The sequence below is a fragment of the Salmo salar genome, chromosome 29, assembly GCF_965601325.2.
Source record: "Salmo salar chromosome 29, fSalSal1, whole genome shotgun sequence".
NCBI lineage: Eukaryota > Metazoa > Chordata > Actinopteri > Salmoniformes > Salmonidae > Salmo > Salmo salar.
The window spans coordinates 11,937,645-11,953,788 of record NC_138319.1 but is presented as its reverse complement, the minus strand read 5'-3'; the positions used below and the strand labels follow the sequence as shown (position 1 = coordinate 11,953,788).

At 42.8% G+C, this 16,144-nt stretch overlaps 1 protein-coding gene across 15 annotated transcripts in view; it reads right to left on the bottom strand.

Moving 5' to 3' along the window:
* LOC106590114 (sickle tail protein homolog) overlaps positions 1 to 16,144 on the bottom strand; it is a 220,771-nt gene that overhangs the window by 21,344 nt on the left and 183,283 nt on the right. For all 15 annotated transcript variants that reach the window (XM_014180705.3, XM_014180706.3, XM_014180701.3 and 12 more), the window contains 2 exons: positions 15,077 to 15,170; positions 1,625 to 2,418 (listed from right to left, as the gene is read on the bottom strand). In XM_014180705.3, the coding sequence (XP_014036180.3) occupies positions 1,625 to 2,418; positions 15,077 to 15,170 (888 nt within the window). The remainder of the gene's footprint in view (positions 1 to 1,624; positions 2,419 to 15,076; positions 15,171 to 16,144) is intronic.

The window sequence follows — 16,144 nt, the reverse complement described above, 5'->3', positions numbered from 1 at the left end:
GCGCGTCATCAGACTCAGCTGGACTCCATCACCTCCTTGATTACCTGCCCTATATATATATATATATATATGTCACTCCCTTTGGTTCTTTCCTGAGGCATTATTGTTTCTGTTCCAGTGTCATGTCTGTGCATTGTTTGTGTTAATTGTTTTGTATTTAGTTGCATTTATTTATTTAAACACTCACTCCCTGAACTTGCTTCCCGACTCTCAGTGCATCATTACAAAATTCCACAAACTTTTAACAAGGCACACCTGTTAATTGAAATGCATGGTTGAGAGAATGCCAAGAGTGTGCAAAGCTGTCATCAGGGCAAAGGGAGGCTAATTTGAAGTATCTCAAATATAAAATATATTTTGATTTGTTTAACACTTTTTTGGGTTACTTCATGATTCCATATGTGTTATTTCATAGTTTTGATGTCTGCACTATTACTCTACAATGGAGAACATTGTCAAAATAAAGAAAAACCCTTGACTGAGTAGATGTGTCCAAACTTTTGACTGGTACTGTATATGGAACGCTCCTTGTGCATGTAAGTACAACTCATGCTTGAAGGCCACTCTGTAGTTATAAAGTAAATTACCTAAAATACCATTTTTGTTTTACATGTGAAGTACCTTCTCACTAAAACTCCTTTCCCCCTTTCTTTCCTATATGCCTGGGCCATTTAAAATGGGGAACGTAGAGCTCTGCTCAAAAGTAGTGCGCTATAAAGGGAATAGGGTGCCATTCGGTAGCCGTCATGGTGTTTGTACCGTGCAGGTGGTCCTAGTGATCTGTTCCCCTGATTTGGCTGTTTCAGAAAGCCCAGGTCTTATCCAACCAACCTGGTCAATATTTTCTTTGGTTTTCCTGAGCAGTGCACACATAGACCCCCTCGGCCCCCTCACCCTCATAGCCCTCCGGTCTAATGCATTCCAATGAAACCACATATGATTGTATGGCTGGAATATGTCCCTCATGCCCTCTCCTGTGTTTGTGTGTTCTGTTCTTAGCGCAAGTTGAACTAGCCTCAGAAATGACAGTCGGAGGGCCGGTTTAGATCATCTACACGGGGCATGCAGACAGTGTGTTATTAAAACAACAATACCACAAGATAACATGATAATATACAGTCTGAATATGGGGAGTGAGGCACTATTCATTTACTGCAGTGGCTTGGTTTGCTCTGTCAACTATGGGGCACTGAGTACACCGACTCTCTTCAACTGGAATAAGCTACTCGTACAAATAGAGCGAGTCACACACATACCTAACTGGTGTAGCTGAAAGACACAATAAGACAAGACAATACATAACAATAACACACTGTTATAATAGCCCACTGTGCTAAATGTGATGACCTTGACAGGATGGGCCAGACACACAGTGTGTGTGTGTGTGTGTGTGTGTGTGTGTGTGTGAGAGACAGGGCAGACCACGATGTCTCTGCCCTGCAGTGGTGATGATGAGACACAATATGAGCTGAGATGAACACAGAGCAGCCCACGGTCACAGTTAGAATAGTGCAGGAATGCAGTGTTAGGTCATCCATGCTCCCATGCAGTTGAATACCCTTTCACTGACCCCCACCACACACTACCCTACCTGTCCCACCTCAGGTCCCCCGGGTTGGCTTACCGTGTCTGTGGGTCGTTGGCTGGAGGTATAGGGCCGTGACCCTGGAGGTCCGGCACAACTGGAGATGCCATGTTACTCCTGCTTTTGACCACTTCCTCCTTCCTGAAGGCCTGGCGAACAGGCGAGGAGCGCTCCAGGGGAATGCCGCCATGAGGAGGCATGGCCCCATGGATGTCAATCATCCTCACTTCTGCCATCCTGTGGGGGGAGGGGGGCGGGGTCTTGGAGCCCAGCGTGGGCAGCTGGCTGTCTCCGTACTTCCTGGACTTCTGGCGGTAGAGTGAGGGTTGCTCCATGGCCTCGGTGGGGCTGGGCCCGCTGTAGGAGCCTGTGGAGCGGATGGAGGCGCGGTGGTAGCCAGCCAGGCTGCCGTGGTCCACCATGTCCCCAGGAGGAGGGTGCCCTCCATGGGCAGGGCCGTGGCCCATCCTCCCCTCGTGGAGAAGGTACGGGTCAGTGTAAAGCCCCTCTCCCCCTCTCACCAGGCTGTGACTCTTACTGCCCATGTCCTCATCAGGCTTGACGTCCCGCCTCTCCAGGATGGCGCTGGGGCAGGGCGACACGGAGCGCACGGGAGGTGTGGGGTTAGATATGCGCTCCCGGGGCATAGTGGCACTGCAGGGCATGGACCCCGGACGCGGGCCGAAGGGGATCCGGGAGGGCGAGGGGGGCACGGAGTGGGCCGTGGTTGGGGACAGGGAGCCCTGCATGGGGTGGTGTGGAGGGTGGCCCATAGGGGGGTGTCTGGGGGGGTGCTGCCCATCTCTGCTGGCATACATCATCTCTCTGTGCATCTGGAGGAAACCAAAATAATTTTATTACTACTTTACACATTAGTCTACCATGTTTACCAAACACAGTAGCATGTCAATGGAGGGTGAAGTTGCGCCACTAATGGTTAAGGTTAGGAGTGGGGGAGGGGAAACTGATCCTAGAGCTGTACCTAGGGATAACTTCACCTTGGCACATCAGGTGTCGCAGCCTTCAGGTAGTCGGCCATGACACCTCCCTTTGCATGTCTAGGAGCTAGAGAGTTTCTATATATATATAAAAAATGTGTGCAAGGTCATCCCCAAACGTACCATGTCAGCATCCCAAATAAAACCCTATTTCCTATGTAGTGTACTACTTTTGACAAAGGCCCATAAAGCTCTGGTCAAAAGTAGTGCACTAAGTAGGGAATAGGGTGCCATTTGGGATGCAAACCATTACTCCTCTAACCCAGTTAGGACAATAAGGCATGAGAAACCAGGGATTATCATGTGAATAACTCCCATCTGGGGCTGTGCTAAGGCTCGACGTCGAGCGTGTTATATTTACAATATCTGCAATTACCGCTGGCTCACTGTGTGGCCTTATCTGTCCCACTCTTGATTGTGGAGATATGCTCAGATGAAGGTCGACTGACCGAAATTAAAAACATTTGCATCTGACTGGAAGTGTGCAGAGACTTTTTCCTGTTTCTCCAGTTTTGCATTTTGACTCCAGCACCTTTACAAATCAGCTCTGGGTGTGCGGTAGATTCCGCCTATTATATAAAACGATTACCAACATATTTAAAAAAAATAATTAATTACATTATTTTAATAAGTACATTTGTTTTATTTCATCCTTCCACCAAACACTATAGTTAAGGCCAGTTGTTAGTTGAGATTCTGAAGTTGCTAGGAAAATGAGCTGGTCGTCCATTACAAAAGTTCTAAGCAAAAAGGGTTGCCATGCAGGCAAGCTACTTCTCCTTTGCTAGCTAGCTAACTAAAGCCAACACAAAATCACAAGCAAAGTGATAACATGAAACTACACATGTGAAATCATGTGATTTTCCACATGTGAAATCATGTGTTTTTTCTGTAAGCATGGGATGTTGTAGAAAAACACTGCAACATTATCGCAAAGGTCAGAGAGGCAGGCAGCTGTTGCAAACCAAATGCTAGCCTAGTCGCATTGGGAAATAATGTCTAGACACTTTTGTCCAGGGGAGATTAAGTTTATAAATTGCCTGGCTGAGCTGTGGGATAGTGGATAACTCAAAATGGGTTTGGTTTCGGCTCTATCGTTTTTTAAAACCTTGAATGCATTATAAAATAATGACATTGCAATGATTTTAAAGCTTTTTAATGGAAATTCCAAAGCCAAAAATAGTGAATATTCAATTGCCAAAACATAAAAAATATTCCGTGGTCTCTGTCAGGTCTACATTGGGTAAATATCTATGGAAAAATAGGAAATTACAATGAAATAATACAATATTTCAGTTGAGTATATTATATTTATTTAATTACTTTATTCTTTTTCATTAAAGTCATCTCTGCTCCAGGCAGTAGCAGTCAGCCAGCCAGACCATCTAACTTTACGCACTCCCCATAAGGTACTGTCTTTAGTCATCCTATTGAGCTAGCCTGCCTAAGTATGCTGCAGAGTTGTTCCTCTCAAAGTAAATAAGGCATACTTTCACAAACTGTCTCTGTCCCTCTCGTCATTGTCTTAAGTAGATTCCTCCCTCATGCGGTCTATGTGAATCTAACTTAACGTAGCAGGCGTAAATGCACGTCGCCGCCCGAACAATGGAAGTCATTGTCCCAAAGGCGGGAAGGCAGACGGTAAATTTAGGTCCAAAATAACCCCATAGAAACACATTGGGTTTATTTTCGACAGATTTTGGCGAGAGTAAAACCTCTCACCATGCTCCTTCCCCTCTGATCTGTCTCTGTCCGAGCCAGAAAACACAGGCGCAATGGATTATGGTCATTGTAGTTAATTACCACGCTTCTGACCTGAACTAGGTTGAATATTTGCTTAATGAAAACTACAACTCCCTTCAGTCCAGCGTCCCACATGTTTGACTTGATTTCTCTCTTGAATTATTTGAACAGCGCGTTGGGCGCAACATTTTTTTTTTACTAAATGGAATTCAAGTAATTGAACCGATGTCAGTCAATTAGTTATTTAATAACCCAAAAACATAAACAAATGTTGGTTAATGGCTCAGCACTAGTTGACAGGCATTACCCAGGGATTGTTGTGAATAACTCCCTGCTATCAACCAATCAGCATCCAGAATCCAAACAACCTGTTTTATAAATGGTTTTCAACCATATGTTTAGAGAAAAGAATATCACATCAGCACATTCTCAGGGTGAGAAAAACAGTTGATCTTAAGTTCTGTTAAGGCCACAGGGATACTTTCCCCCCATCAATATTTTACTAACATTTCATAGACACCCCACATAGACTATACCCCCAGGCTTCTAAAATAAGATTTTACATGAAAACAAGATTTTGGGATAAAATAAGGTTTTGGGATTTTGGCAGCATATTCCCATTTCTTTTAAACTAGGAGATTACTTTGAGTGTTTCTTTAAAGCTTGTGAGCTCAATTGCCCCTGGTTGGTGATAACAGTGTGTCTTTAAAAACAGCCCACATGTGAAAACACAGAGAGAAGGATTTCAATTATGTGCCTACAGGCAGGAAAGAAGTAGCTGGTAAATTAACAACAGGTTCCGTTGTCTGGCACAGCTTTTTTTAAACAGGCAGCTTGGCCTGCAATGACCACCCATGAAGGACCCCAGAGTACCTGTGGACTTTGAAACTAACTTCATTCAGCTACAGTGGAGTTAAAGGAAAGGCATGACTGAAGCAGTTCTCTGATTTATGGAGTTAAAAGTTAAAAGTGGAGGGCAGAGAGTATGTGTAGCTTTACACAGAGGAATGTACGGGTCAGCGTAGTGAGAGAGAGCTCATTTCTTCAGGATGCACTACTACTGCTGTGGTTTAGTGTTTCTTGTGGCCAGCCACCTGCATTTGAGGCAAATGAATAGTCTAACATCAATTGAATTATCTGATCTGAATCAACACAATGCTTCCACATACTTTACATACATACTTGATGTTTCCGTTACAGGAGCCTGGGGTTACTGTACGGTACTAATACATACACATGGCCAAAATGATGGCTGTTGGAGATGTTTTGTATACAGTGACTTTCTTTGACTTGACTACTATTGTGATCTCTCCCTCCGTGTTTTGTTGTTCATACTTGAATAATAAACTTTCATCTCCCTGCTCTCTTTTGATTAAACACTAAACCCACCATTCAGATGATTTCATATGGTGACTGTTTGATGCCCTACGTATGACCACAAAGAGTTCTCTCTGAAGTCAGTTTAAATGTGCCCTTGCCAAGCTGGTAGTCATTGTATAAGAGAGAGAGAGAGATATTGCCCATGAACTGTCATCATAACAATGAACAGCCCTATTTGCTCACCCAAGGACTCCAGTGGAGACCAATAGAGATACAATATGTCTCACTAGTTCTCCATCAGAACTCTTTCATGTTCAGCCAAATCCTGATTCCTGTGGGTGTGTATCTGGCCTGGTGCCGGACTCTAATAGCCTGATGTAGTACTCATATGAAACTAGATTGAGCTGACTTTCTGAGACCCTCCCAGACCTGCTGTCCTTCCAATGAGAACCTTAAGGAGGCAGTGGAAAGAAATAGATTGAGGTCTTTAAAAAGTCCACATGAGCCAAACTCAAACCAAATGTTCCCAATTTCACTGCTTGTTCGTCGCCATCTTCGGATGTGTTTATTTATTTATTAAAGGCAATGTTTTATATATGTCTGCGGACAAACCTGGAACTCCTGCCTTATAAGGTCATGATATTGAAAACGCAAAGTGGTCTTGCAAGAGGATGAAAGGAATTGCTTACTTCAGGTACAATTGACAAGCCATCACAGACTGTATAGAACAGCTGTGCTTGACTTCATACAACTACTTGGGGCCTTTTCTTTGTTAGGGCGAAGTATGTAGTACTTTGTCCACCTTGGCAAAGAAAAGAATAATCCTATTAAACCATCAGAGAAACCGTTTTAACATTGAGCATTTCCAAGAGAGGAGACATGTGAAAACATTTGACTTTGACAGTGAGGTGTTTGAACTCAGTAGCTTGCGCTTTCCATTAGTCTCTATTATATGTTGTTCCATAGCCTTTGAATAGAATATTCCCAGACAGATTTTTCTTGAACAATATATAAATAAAGACGGTGTGTTTTCACTTATCAGCCAATGAGTGAGTTTGTCTTTGTTAGCTGTGGATCCAGCCCAGTCTGAGTCTTTGTTCAGGCTTTTAGCTTTTGTCTCTTTTCACCTCTCACACACACACATCAGATGTCACACCCTCCCTATTATGCTGCTCATTGCTGTTCACTTCTAGAAAGAACCATTCAGTAAACACTTAATCATTTCTGGAACATTAAACATGATTTATGTATTTTATACAGTATACTGGATCTTTCTTAAATCATGCTCGTTGATAAGCCTTGTGGAGAATGTTAGAATGTTTAGAATTCCCCTTCTAGATTTAGTTTTGGTTTCTACAGATGTATCCTATGACTCATACCTGAAGTGAACAATGGCTTGTTTGTTACACCTAGAAGCAGGAAGGAGGATTAATTGTTTGAGGCTAGCATGTGAAGATTATCACCCTTCTCACCATGATGTTGTCATCTTTCTCAATGTCCAGCTATGAAGAAATTAAAGTACTGAAATGGAAAGGTGTCCTATTTTTTTTTGGGGGGGGGGACGTCCTACTGAGTTATTGAAATAGAAGGGATGGAGTTACCACCTATACAAGCAGCCCTTCTCATTGCCCAGCTCTGACCTATTATAGAGCACACCTAGGGACACTTTAATAACTACCCTGTATTCTGATAATGACACTAGATAGATTACCTTTCTGAGTCTGGTAAGAACATTACAAAACAACAGAGGATTTTTTGACTAGAATAAAATGGTGATCCCTATTTAATATTCTACTTGACTGTCAGGAATATATGGTTATGTACAGTGGAAGTTTTTTTATTCCAGTCACCTCTTACAATTCCCTGATGTAAATGAAGCATCCTGTCTGGTCTGTATGGAAGCATACACTGTAACAGAAAACTGTAAATGATACAGTTATTTTTTTGTATTATACTCCAGCATACTGTAAATTATGGTGCATTGTGGGAAGATGTTGTGGGTGGGGAAGTATTGCTATATTTCGAATGGTACTGTAACTCCACCCCACATAATACATGACATGTTTTTTTAGTGCCAAAAAAACGTTTAACCACTAGTGGTGCATGTTATTGTTGTTTCTGTCTCATTAACATATTTTGAGGTGTGCCATGAAAGAGGCTATATTTGTTGCACCTGTGAGGGAGAACGCTGCACCAATTTAACTCCTCTGTGGTTATAGTATCCCATCAATTTAAAATGTATAGGGAACAGATTGGAACAGGAGCAAGTCTTAACTGGTTGAGCATTTTGCCATGTCTATTTTGCCCTGTAGTCACTGCCAGTTTGGAAGTCTTTGTTAAGGCCTGTAGAAGTGCAAGTGATATGAAACACCAACTATTCATTAACATTCTGTAATGTTTGTAAACACTTTACCTAGCAGCCATCCTGCTTGCACCAATCCCTTTAAATTACAGTGAAATACAATCCCCACCTATTAATTAATTAATTCACACCGATTACCGTAGCATAAACTTTTTTTATAGTATAATACAGTACATTTTACAGTGTGTCATTACACTGTACTTGCTTCGATACCGCATTTATATTACAGTGTACTGTAATATGAAATACACAATTATTCTTGCCACGGAGCTGCCTGTAAACTACTGTCAAATCCACGGTAACCCCTTTACAGTGTACTAATTACTGTTGCACACATGTAGTCACCATATGAGTATGGCTACCACTAACTTATTTAACCCCACTAATCTGGTTAACCCCCAACACATCTGGAAACAATCTCTTAGAAGAAAACAAAACAAATGGAAACCAATAGCAGAAATACGATCTCACTGATTTCTTAGAGAAGACAGGACAATGGATAGCCCTACTGAGACGTGCAGCAGTGTTCTACCACTCCAAACACTATGTTTAAACAGGTGCAGGCCTCATTTTGTTACTGTATTTGCTCTTTTCCTAGAATTCCAGGATTTGGCTTCACAATTAAGAGAGCCGGCTAACACAAGGAGGCATCAGAAAGGCTTATTTGTCTCGAACATGTTTTACAAAACATCTGCACTCTCAGCTTCACATCTGTCAAGAATAAAGCCACTTGTGTGTGTACATGCACAAATTTGCGGGTGTTAAAATCTCGGTGTTGAGGTAAAAAGTGTTGTGAGTCTTATATCTGAGTGTTGATTCTGGAGGGATTGAAATTTACGTCATTTTCGGTGAATAAATGAAGTGTTAACCAGGTGGTGTTGTTGTTACACGACTGTGTTGAGTTCATTTCCATTAACTCTGGGGGGCAGGTAGCCTAGTGGTTAGAGTGTTGGACTAGTGACCGAAAGGTTACTAGATTGAATCCCTGAGCTGACAAGGTAAAAATCTGTTGTTCTGCCCTTGAACAAGGCAGTTAACCCACTGATCCTAGGATGTCATTGTAAATAAGAATTTGTTCTTAATTGACTTGCCTAGTTAAAATTAAAACTCTCTGAGTGAAAAAGATGTGGGAGGGGCCTCATTATGATCTTTACCAGCATGCTTTGTTGCAGGTTGCTTTTTAGAATAGTTTGTTTTAATATCTATGTTTCTAAAAAGACATTGATTGATTAATTGAACTTAAAGATGATTAATTGAACTACACAAAGATAAATGACCTACATTTTTCTAAACTAATCCAATCTGTAAGTGGTTGGACTTATTTCACCCGTTACTGAGATGGTTATGCCAGTTTAGATGGTTTAGGTAGTCTCTTTATCAATCTTCTCTATGTGGTCCCTGGAAGAGGAAACAAGACTGTGGACAGAAGCACGTTTGTTTGAAATGGAAAAGCGTTGCAGTAACTATTGGTATAGAAGAACATCAAGACAAAGCAGCTGCTTTACAAGTGGGATGCACTGTGGAGCCCAACATCCCGCGGGGTTCGGCTGATTGTACGGAGATTGTGACAGCTGGTTAAATAGCGTCCCTTGAGAGGGCGACAACAAAATGTAGGTCAGGAGAAGTGCAGTATTATCATAAGAAGACGTATACTTGCAATACTGAGGAATGGAGAGAAAAAGAGAGGCAGAGGAGGTCTAAGAGAGAGAGAGGGAGGAAGAGGGTGAGCTTGAGTCAGTTAAAATGGCAGAAAAAAGGGAGATGGTATATTAAAGAAGAATGGTAGAAAGTGTAAGCAGAGTGAGCTGTACGCCGGATCGAAGACAGGAGGAGAAATGGAAGTGAATGAGTGCGAAGGGCACTGCGTTCATCCACCTCTGGCCTGCTCGCCTCCCTACCTCTGAGGAAGCACAGTTCCCGCTCAGCCCAGTCAAAACTGTTCGCTGCTCTGGCACCCCAATGGTGGAACAAGCTCCCTCACGACGCCAGGACAGCGGAGTCAATCACCACCTTCCGGAGACACCTGAAACCCCACCTCTTTAAGGAATACCTAGGATAGGATAAAGTAATCCTTCTAACCCCCCCCCCCCCCCCCCCCCAAAAGATTTAGATGCACTATTGTAAAGTGGTTGTTCCACTGGATATTATAAGGTGAATGCACCAATTTGTAAGTCGCTCTGGATAAGAGCGTCTGCTAAATGACTTAAATGTAAATGTAAATGTAAGTATCTGAGGTGGTAGGTGTGGTGAAGTTCTCAGAGCCCGAGGCTTACACCGAGAGATAGATTAAAGATGAGTCTGTGACAGTAGGAGTGAAGTTTTTGGAAAAAGTGGGCCCTTGCCTTTTGGCTGATCCATTTGTGGTTTCATGGTGGGTGAAAACAGAGTTGGGTGCTGTGGAATCAGTGAAGGTAACCAGAAGTGGTCTTGTGATAATTGTTTGTTTCTGGTCAGAGGGAGCAGGCACTCCGCGTTAAACAAATGGGAGCAAGAGATGTGAATTGTTTTGCCCTCAAGAAAAGGGTGCCATTGAAAGGAGTGATTACTGTGTTTTTTGGTAGGGCATTTATCGATTTTTGGGGAAAATTATTATTTTAAGCAAAGTATAAGGGAGTTATACTTCAGTCTAGTAGGTGGCGGTAATGCAACATTTATTGGACGCCAACCGCCGTTAAACCTCATCGAATAAAAATATTCCCGACCTTGGCAGTCATTCTAACTGCAGATTGCAGGTGATTTAAAATGTTTCAATCGTTGGCTATCCTAACTCCAATAGAAATTATATAACACTTTGCAAGCCAGCATTATATGACTTGCCTATGTGGCCTGCAAACCAGGAGTTTCAGACCAGTGTGTTAGGGTAAAACTAGACTGTCGAAGTATGGCATTGTAAAAAAATATATATGTATTGTCATCAGTGTTACTTTTATGATAAAATATTCACTTAAACACTCACTGACAGCCATCGAAACACAGTCATGGTACCTCTAAAATTCACTTGAAAGGCACCCTGGGAAATAAATATGCAAATACAGTAAAGCTTTACACCCTACAGTGTTAAAACATCACCCACAAATGTGTTACTGTAACATGACAGGTGTTAATGCCCTAAGACTGAGAAAGTGTAAGAGCATCAGCTCTAATAAAGTGTTAATTTATGTCTGAATTTGTAACACCCATTGTGTTAGGGACCCAACACTCTTGGGGTGTTAGTTTATCAATACTTTGAAAAGTGTTAGTTTAACACTATTTCAGTAAATCACATATAATTACTAAGAAACTGTTCAATTTAACACTGTGGGTGTAAAAATTATGATCGCAAATTTGCTTTGTGAGTGTGTGTGTGTGTGGACACTTCAGCATTAACGTGTGTATATGACTTTGCCGGTCTGTATTTAAAGGGAAACTTGCCATAAGCTAATGGCTCATTGGCATATCATAACAAAAAAATCATGATTCTAATTTGTTTCATTTGTCAAATTCAAACAGAGAAACTACTTGCAGACCAGCGACTTCAAATCCACTTTAGTTTTCAGAATACTATACACAATTATAGCTGTATAACTTCATGAGCAGGTCCTTCAATGAGGCAATCTGTGATTGGTATACATACATTTTTTGACTTTTAAATAAAGCCATTCATTCTTGAACAATATTTGTTGCTGTTTGAATCCCAGATTGCCTTGGTCAATACTGCCAGTGTCATATTGACAATGATGAGAGTAAATTCCATACCCTAACTCATATGGTCTGTATGTATGCTGCAATAGTTTGTGTCTGGGGGCTAGGGTCAGTCTGTTATATCTGGAGTATTGCTCCTGTCTTATCCGGTGTCCTGTGTGAATTTAAGTATGCTCCCTCTAATTGTCTCTCGCTCCCTCTCCCTCCCCTCCCGGAGGACCTGAGCCCTGGGACCATGCCTCAGGTCTACCTGGCCTGATGACTCCTTGCGTGTCCCCAGTCCACCTGGTCGTGCTGTTGCTCCAGTTTCAACTGTTCTGCCTGCGGCTATGGAACCCTGAACTGTTCACCAGACGTGCTACCTTGTCCCGGACCTGCTGTTTTCGACTCTCTCTCTCTACCGCACCTGCTGTCCCTAACTCTGAATGCTCGGCTATGAAAAACCAACTGACATTTACTCCTGAGGGGCTGACCTGTTGCACCCTCTACAACCACTGTGATTATTATTATTTGAACCTGCTCGTGTGTGTTGGAGACCGGTGCGTGAGTGTGTGTGTATGTGTGCGAAAAACAATGCCCATTGATCTCAATTGCATAAAAACAATTGTCCGTCATTATATATCATAGCAAAACATTTTCCTGGATCTAATTTGATTCATTTGTCAAATTAAGCAGAGAAAGTATTTGCAGACCAGCCACTACAAATCCACTTTAGTTTTCATAATATTACAGCTGTATCACTTCGTGAGCAGGTCCTTACATGAGGCAATCTGTGATTGGTACATCCATTTTATGACTTTTAAATAAAGCCATTGATTCTTGAAGAATACAACCGCTTTGTAGGCTTTTTCAATCCCAGATTGCCTTTGTCAATATTGCCAGTGTCATATTGGCTGGCTCTGATGAGATCAAAGTCCATAGCCTAACTCATTTGGTCCGTGTTAAAACAAAGGTCATCTGTGATTCAAAAAACAACAAAGCAGTTACCCTGGGCTTTAAAGAGACACGCAACTTCATGTAAATCATACACCAGTGCCTGACCAGAACAAATAAACTCAAACTTGTGTATGTGGGTATGTATGTATATGTGTATCTGTAAGTGTATATGTGTGTGTGTGTGTGTGTGTGTGTGGCGTGTGTGTGTAAAAAACAACAACGTCGTAGGTCTCCTGGAGTCATCTGGCAGTCTAGTGAAAAAAGAGTGTGTGCGTGTGAATTGCTTCTGAGTGTTAAGCTGATAAGACATTTGATCTGTGTTGCGTAATGTTACGTATCCATGTAGTGTGTGTGTGTGTGTGTGTGTGTGTGTGTGTGTGTGTGTGTGTGTGTGTGTGTGTGTGTGTGTGTGTTCACGTTTCATACCACAGCTCATAACATAAGTCTACTCCGTGTTAAACAATCAACTTGAGTTTTACACCACGCATGCAGTAGTTGCTTTAGAAATAGTGGCTTCTCCTTTGTTTCCCATGTGTTCCAGTCATTTCAATAAAATACTATGCAGTGTATTCATAGGTTATAGAGGCAGACCGAAGCACAGTTTCATAAATGAGTGAGAGAATCAACCCAGAGTAGACTCAATGCAACTTTATTTATCACTGATGTCCAGTACTAAAGTCAAACACTGTAGAATCTGAACCCACACTCCACCTCCCATAAAGCAAAGCTACCGTCTCTCTAGAAAGACACAATGCATGATGCTGGGGCTCATTGAAAAAAAGTCATTGTGATAACGGCAACAATATTCAGTATTATTGCGGGTGTGCGTGTGTGTACGTACGTGTGCACACGTGAGTGTTGCACACTGCGCTGCATGGCAATCCACGTCAAATCAAATCAAGCTGTATTTATACAGCGCATTTCAGACGTGGAATGAAACACAATGTGCTTCACAGGGGGGAAAAAATGATAAAAACTGAAGTATTTACTACACAACAGACATAAGAGGATAAAAAGCACCCTAAGGAAAAGCAAAGCTAAAAAGGCGTGTTTTAAGATCTCTTTTAAAAATGTCCACAGTTTCAGCCCCCCTCAGGTTCTCTGGCAGGCTATTCCAGACGCAGGGGCCGTAGTAACTAAAGGCTGCCTCTCCATGCCTCTTGGTCCTAGGCTTTGGGATAGTTAAAAGGCCGGTGCCAGAAGACCTGAGGGACCTACTGGGTACATAACTTAAATGCATATCTGACATGTATTGGGGTACACAATCATGGATTGATTTAAAAACCAATTGAATAATCTTAAAATATTCTAAAACTCACAGGCAGCCAGTGCAGAGACATTAAAACCGGTATAATATATACTCTCCGTCTGGTCTTGGTCAGTCCGTGCTGCAGCATTCTGTATATTTTGCTGTTGACCAATGGCTTCCTTGGGTAGACCAGACAGGAGAGCACTACAGCAGTCAAGCCTGCTTGTAATAAAAGCATGGATGAGTCTCACCTTGGAAATGTTCCTCAGGTGGTAAAAAGCTACATTGCTCACACGGAGACTTCTCTCAGCTAGATTAGATAAAGCATCAGAGAGGATTAGGGAGGACAGGGGTCAGCTGACCAGAAAGGATTTAGGGAGGAACACACAAGGAATGAGGTCTTTGCGCTTTAGTTCCGCTACATCAGCAGGAAACCAACAGGAGGCAGCAGCCTTGTGGGAGATTAGCAGGAGATTTGGAGAAGAAACAGCCCTGTGAATGGAGTTCAATTCCTTTCGGCGAGCTGCACTAAGGCACACACAAGGCTCCCTCCATCCCACCCGAAATGATGCACGAAGAACAGAAGACCGCCGTAGACAGATTAAGGAAGACGGGGAGAGGCGGGGGGGAGGGCATTCCGTTACCCAGGCGCTGAGAGGGAGGGATGAGAGGGAGGACAGGAGAGAATTTGGGGAGGAGAGGATAGAGGGAGGATGAGGGGAAGGAGGGTGAATAAAGGAGGTTAGGAGAAGAAGAGGGGATTATGACGAGAGAGGAGAGGAGAGGGTAGGATAGGGGGGAGAGGTAGGGGTAGGGCCCCCCATAGCCAGTGTTATTTGTACATTAGACTAACTAGACTGGCCTATTCCCTACTGGAGCTGTTTCTGTGGGAACAGCTGGCATGTTGCAAATAATAATACCTGTCATAAATAATGTACCTTTTTCACACAAGCACCACAGTAGGTGTGGACTTAGTAATTAGACTATCTTTCTTTGCCCAGACAGGAATGTAATAAGGAAGACTGAACCATACCACTCTGTCATCTGTTGAAAGGTTTACCCTACAGTAAGTCTGGGTCTAGGATAGAGCTAGTTCTACCTGCTGTAAACCCTCCAGATGCCCTGCTAGCCCGAGGTTAGACCAGGGGCTTGCCTGGTTCAGTATCCCAGTTTAGATGCTCCTCAGATGGGTCAGTACTCACCCTGGTGTCAACGTTGGTGGGTCTGGGGCCGTGACTGAAGGCCTGTGCTGGGTCCTTGTGGTACACCTTCAGGCAGGAGTGATCCGTGATATTCCTGTGGGGGGAGGGAGAAACGTCCAGAGGGAAATGAGGAGGCAAGAATATATCACTATTGGATAGTGGTCTCCTATACCCAGACATTGGTGTGTGCTCTGACATGGCTATGTCGTACACAGTCCACAGTCTGCTATACTGGCTGTACTGAGCCATCACGTCGTTGTGTCAAAAAGTGTCCAGTAGGCACGAAACGTGTCCAGTGGTGTTACAGTAAAAAGGATCCCTCAAATAAATCAATAAACCTGCGTCTCGTCTTCTGATCTTTGTTTTCCGTGTCAATTATTGCTCCTGTGCCGTCTACTACTGAGCCAGCCAGCGAGGAATGAACACGCGATAACTTTTACAGCCCTGATAAAAAAGGTTCGAGCTAGTCACAAAGTACACATCACACCGCCGCAAGAACACTACAGATAGAGATAGAGCCAGAATACTTGTTTTTTTCTTCACTTTGAGCCTTCATAATCACAGGGGGGGAGGACAGCTCATAATAATGGCTGGAACGGAGCTAATGGAATGGCATCAAACACATGGAAACCATATTTATTTGTATTTGATACCATTCTACTGATTGCGCTCCAGCCATTACCATGAGCCCATCCTCCCCAATTAAGGTGCCACCAATCTCCTGTGTTCAAAATGGAGTATAATCGCCCAGTGTGCTGTAAGCTTGTATTCTACAGAAATATGAATATTTAAATATGATTTTTTAAATGCAAAAACAGGTCATGTAGGCACTGTCAATTCGTTGCCCTGGGTATTGAACAGTAACTTATATCTATTGTTGAATTTTATGATGTACCAGGAAGTGGGCAAACTGGGTGAAGGTGATTGGTGACGTGACTGTGTGTGGGCATGACCGTGAGGACAAGAAACCCTTGTCATTGTTGTCTTATGAGTCATACCCCTCTGGAAAACTCAAAAGAAGACGACTTAGGCCAGGCTAATGACAAAGCTACATGTGCCTGTGCCAAG